Genomic DNA, 6,000 nt, shown 5'->3' with positions numbered 1-6,000 from the left:
AAGACTATCAAGTAACAGTATTCCGGTAATTATAACGCAGCTCTTGAATATAAATGCTCAAATAAACTAAAATATGCTTAACTTTTGTTTCATTACCTACCTATGTTCCAAATTATTCTTAGTAAGTATATTTATTTATGGCAATGGCATCCAGGTATCAGCTCAAAGTAGAAACATAAAATTTAAAACATTTTTCGATGTACATACTTACCAATTCTATTAAAAGAAAACATTTAAGGGAAATTAAATCTTGTCTAATAAATCTACCGCAAGTAGGTAACTACTTAATTTAATAAAATTAGATTATATTATTGTACCTACCTACAAGAAAGGTATAACTGATCTATTTCATTGTTTACTTTCAATGCGATGTTGACAAAAATAAATATAAATAAAAGTAGTAGGTAACCCGAATCACTTCAGAAACTATTTATGACACTTACTTACCGTAAGTATAGCTTATTTATTTTATTTTTATTTATTTAGATAGTTACACCAACGACACATCATTATACAATTAAAATTTTAACACACAAGGGATAGTACAATATGACATGTCTTTACAGGTGTAAACAACATCTACAATAGTGCGAAAAGGATAACAAAGTTGAACAATTAAACATAATAAAGTTAAAGAAATGAAGAGTTAAACAAAAATTATGATAAAAAATTACTTAAATACATTTATAAAATTTATAACTTAATACAATAATTTAATTCTAATATTTAACTTACATAACTAAGATCTTAATATTTTAATATAAGTATAAGCTTCGAAGCACTAGCACCTTTTTAACTTATGTGTAAATTTTAAGGTTGTACTAAAAGGTAGATATATACCTATAGATGATTGTAAGGTGTGGTCAGAGTTTCCTAAATTATATGTAAAAGGTTGGTAAAAATATTATGACGACCCAAAAGTGCTTATCCTACATACTTAGACAAATAGGTACATTCTACTTACCTACTCATAAGTCAAGTCCTTACCTACAATGTACCTACTTATATTTTTGAAAGAAGTATAACTGTTATGGATAGTAAATAGGTAAATCAATAAGATAAAACGTTTAACTTTACTCAATATATTATACTTAAGTAAGTACTGCATTCCATCGGTACCATAATAGAGTAAGCGGTAGTAAGTAAATAGGTACTTTCAGCTCAACTTCAGTTGATAATAAATAGGTTCTAACAGAACTAATTCTGTTATCAATACCAGTAGGACAAATTTAACTGAAATACTTAAATGCCCGTTACTTCGTCATAACATTGCAAATGATTATACCTATGTTAAAGTAGGAAATTAGACACTATAAGTCAAAAGGATGTTTAGATTTACACAAAAAAGTGCAAAGTGTGGACGCCATACAAGGCCAAATTAAGTGCAATGTTTTTATGTCATTAAAACTTAATAACTATTTCATATTTTGGATTCACTAAAACTATTGATACTCTACACTCCAATGACGGTTATGCTTAAGTTATTTTGTTTCGATACGAACGATGCCAGCAAGGTATAACGCGCTATAAGTGAAACACGTTTTATTTTATGATACCTTTCGTATCTCATCATCAATGATAATGCACGGTTTGGCAACGTCGCTTTGCTCACCTGGCTGGCTTACCTGCGCACTGTCAATAGGGGGGCAAGCAAGCAAGCGAGTGTAGTCCTATACACCATCGGGCGTGGATGTGTGTGAATAATAATAGTATCAAAATTATTTTGTTTTTATTTTGTAAATAAATGTAAATTTTACACATTCACAAACGTCACTGAATATCGTTTTCAAATAAGTGCTTGTCTTTACCGTGTGGTCTTAACAATTTAGAATCCGTAAATTCTATGAAATCAATCAGCCATTGAGACAAAATTTAGACTGGATATCGTTATTTGGACAATAATTATTGTGATCCGAGTTAATTCCAGATTTTTCATTAGAACGGAAACGGTTTACGTAGACGAGTAGCGGTAAACCGAGTCGCACGCAAGTTCTTGTTTTACATTGGGTAACCATCAGGTTTCTAAAAAGTGCTTTCGACGTGTTTCGAACAACTCAAACAACTTGAATACGTGAATTTTCGGACATTAACAACCTGTAGATGTCGAGTGGGCCCTATTGTGCGACGGGATCGTTTTGATACTTGAGACTACCGTTAGACAAATTAATATGCAAGTGTGAACTTTAGTGTCGCTGAGAGAAAATTTGATGAACTGAGACTAAGGTTATAAGTGGACAGTGTGTTGTTAAGCTGTGGTAACATTGCATGGCGCGATGATCAGCGGCGGCTGCGTGTGCGCATTACATGTGCGTACTGGGGGCCAAGGAGGTGCTAATCTTGGTGCGGATGAAGAAGAAATTGTGTATCTTGCTTACATCGTCATTGATGTCCAAACGAATCAGGTAAGATTGGGCCTATTTGTTTGGTCTATACTTAAACTGTATGCTGCAGACCTTGCAGGCATATAATATATAAGTTAATCTAAGTTTAAAATGTAAACAGATTTAAAATGCTAATTAATGGGTTCAATCCGTCCGTTCTACTTTTAAATATATTTAAATTCAGTTATAACCCGGAAACTAAAGGTCAACAGAACACTATCGATCTACATTGAATAGTGCTTAGCTATGATACCTACAAACTACCAGCATTGAAGTCATTACTAAGGAAAACTACTGAAGCAAACGAAGCATAATTATAGGGCAAAAAGCTAATTAGATTGCATTTTATAGAGGAAGCTAGCTTTTTAATTTGAATATATAATAGAGGCACATTTATAGCTGCAAAGTGTATTCTAATAGTGATATAAAAAAATGTACGTGAAATATTTTCAACAGCTGAATTAAAAATACCTACAATAAATGTCACAAATTGATTACTAGTGTAAATAAAATAAATGTAATTTTAGATGTTTTGACTCTTTTTCATCACATCTAATAATACCTAAGTGTGTACAAGACATGTCAATATCGTTTATAGTTAAGTAAATATTTGACCTGCATTTGAAAAGGCAGCAAAATAAGATAGATCACGTTTGCGTAATCATCACAGATAGCAGGTGTATCAGTGAGCTCAATGAATTGAACTGCATACACTGTTACACGTGTTTCTACACATTTGTGTCTAAGAGTAGATAATATTATTATGTTTTCATAATTATTCATCTTGACAATTAAAGAGAGTGTTTTAAAATTATTAACTGTTTTTTTTTCTTTTCATTTCTTCACAGCTTGGTTAGCTCTAATGTAGGTAATTTAAACAAAAAATGAATCACTGTTGACGTTCGAATATAAAGTTCCTAAGTCCTACATGTTTTTGACTACCGATTATGAATTTATAATATGACTAAAACTAGGTCTACGATGTACCATTAATTTATGCTATCGACTATGGATCAATATTTAATTGCTACCATTACAAAAATCACACTAGAAGAAAGGCTTCTTGACTATAATAGAGGGAAGAATCCCAAAAATCATACAAGTGCATATCTACCTCACGCTCCCCAAAAAAGCAGGTAAGACAAATGCTTAAATCGGTCGCTATATCTTTAAAGGCCTGTAAAAGGTATAACACACACGTAATATGGATTAAATTAGCCTACCTTTACATAGGTTACTTTAGAACCTTAACTTTTGCAACAGCCCATAGAAGAGGGTGTTTGATGTCAATTTAAGCTTGACAGACGTACAAATAGTTCATCGTAGTGATTCTATAAAGTATCCAATCGTTTTTCGTTTAGTGACAAAGCTTTGGTTAAATTGCCTAACACTAAATTGGTCATCAAAGATTTAATTGATCTGACAATTAAGAGCATAATAATTATTATTGCTTATGATTTCATGTTACACATTACAACAACATTAAGCAATAATTTTCGGTTTGCTGATAAATTATACATTATCAGAGACATAAACACCGAGCTAGGAGTTCCTCAAAGATTATAATGCCATCAAAAACATAACTTGTAAAAAAACCAAGTCTCGCAACTCATTTCTTCTACTGTTAAAAGTTGTGAGATCCATGTAATACCAAGTTTGTCGATTTATTTAGTCCCTACTTAAGAGTCCTTCCGTCTAAAGTTATTATATAATTAGCTAACCAAACAACATCTTATAGTGACCGTAACAATATAGAAAATATTTTATATGTCCTAAATAAATATGACTTTGTAAATAACAACCTACATTTGATATTTTTCTATTAATATTTCATTTCTGAATGTTTTGATGTTACAATGTTACTTAATATAATATACTGTCATTCTCATTTAAATGTAACTTGATAAAGATATGACTGTAAAGAAAGGATATGATAATGTTAACTGAAAATATATTCTGGAGTCGCAGTTAGTTAACCTTGTGTGTCAACTCGGGAGTTTTATATTCATTAAACGCTAACGATAGTCAGAACTGTTCATAATTACTGTTACCTACCGTTTAAGTACGTACATTTAGAATTTTTTTCGGTTAGCTATACAATTACTTGCTGTCTTAATTGATGTTTAAATAAATAGTAAGTCTCCTAGGACTGATTGAGAGACGCGGAAATACTGTTATTTATCAATCATTTAAACGAAAGAGAATATGTTTGATTTTTTGTCTTAAATCTAGTCAACATCAAGAAGTATTTAACTAATTTTAACAATTCTAGTGCATTTAAAGAGAGCTACGTTTATAGCAGGTTTAATGGGCTGTGTCTTATAACCATTTGCCAATAATTAAGAGACTAATACAAGACATTATTGAGCGTGCTTGCGATGATATAAAATGATACATAAAAGTATAATGTAGGTAGATAATACATGTTTACTTCAGTTATCATAACTTATATTTTTTATTAAATTCAACCCAGATGAAGTCGGGGTGGATCTATAGGCTATATATAATTGGAATAAATAATTCAATCTGTGTTTAAATTTCAGAAGTGTGAAATAATACTAAATTGTTTAGACACAAATTGTATTTTATAATACACCAAGAAACCAAGCATCAGCTATTTGCACGTTCTACTTTAAAATAACAATTAATTCGATTGTACAATTACGTAAGTGTATGAAATCGTGAACAGTTTACAGTTTTGCATAATATTACTATTCCAGTTACCTATCGCTAAGCATGAATATTTTATTCCTTTATTTTATTACACGATACGTGATATTAACTTCATAATAGTGAGGTGTAAAATTCAAGGTCTGGTTCTTTACATGTTGGTAATTAAATTCAGTATGACTTTAAGCATAAATAAATTCTTACACCTTTATTTAAAGTCTTGAAAATGTATTCCGTATATCGTAATTATTAATTACTTAATCATATTTAAAGATTATGGGGCTTTTTGTAATTATAAATTCGTACTTACACTCCAAATATAATGGCGGATCAATATATTTTACGAACATACCTACTAGGGTATGGCGTTGCGAGTGAGAGATTAGGGTCACGTTTCACCGGCTCTCGTCCACCGTTTTCTTTGTGTGTGTAAAAGGCCCATTACTTTATGATATAATAAATAAATAAACTTAATTATTTTGCAGAATTAAAATTTATTTCGAATACTTTCAAATATGTATGTCTATTCTATGATATCATATAGTGATATCACTAGGATCAAATACAGCTGGTTACCGTATAATTAAGCCAGGAATAATATTTTTATATACCTACATTATTATATTATAGTAGCTTGTTAGTTGTTAGCTTCATTTAAAAAAATGCATAATACCTACATTATTAACTACAATGCGTATACGTAATTTCATATTAAAATTTAAAATATTTTGTTTTGCGAGATTTTGCGGAATTAGAATTAGAAGAATTCTGTAGTTCTTAGTTTGATTTTCATTTGATTTTCAGTGTACATAGATTTCCGTTAAGTAACTACTGATAAATTCTAACATATTTGTTTAAATATATGCAAGGATCGTTCGCTATTAACCCACGTTATCCATATTTTTCTACCAACTCACGGGAATGATAATTATGCCTTTGCGGTAGATCT

General features: G+C 30.5%; 1 protein-coding gene across 2 annotated transcripts in view; it reads left to right on the top strand.

The window, feature by feature from the left end:
* Window positions 1-1,654: 1,654 nt before the first annotated feature.
* LOC126970975 (RNA-binding protein fusilli) overlaps window positions 1,655-6,000 on the top strand; it is a 131,819-nt gene continuing 127,473 nt past the window's right edge. For both annotated transcript variants that reach the window (XM_050817135.1, XM_050817134.1), the window contains exon 1: window positions 1,655-2,402. In XM_050817135.1, the coding sequence (XP_050673092.1) occupies window positions 2,274-2,402 (129 nt within the window). In that variant the 5' untranslated portion in view covers window positions 1,655-2,273. The remainder of the gene's footprint in view (window positions 2,403-6,000) is intronic.

Source organism: Leptidea sinapis, chromosome 22, assembly GCF_905404315.1.
Source record: "Leptidea sinapis chromosome 22, ilLepSina1.1, whole genome shotgun sequence".
Lineage (NCBI taxonomy): Eukaryota > Metazoa > Arthropoda > Insecta > Lepidoptera > Pieridae > Leptidea > Leptidea sinapis.
The sequence above is the reverse complement of the archived record's forward strand: the minus strand, read 5'-3'. Positions and strand labels throughout refer to the sequence as shown.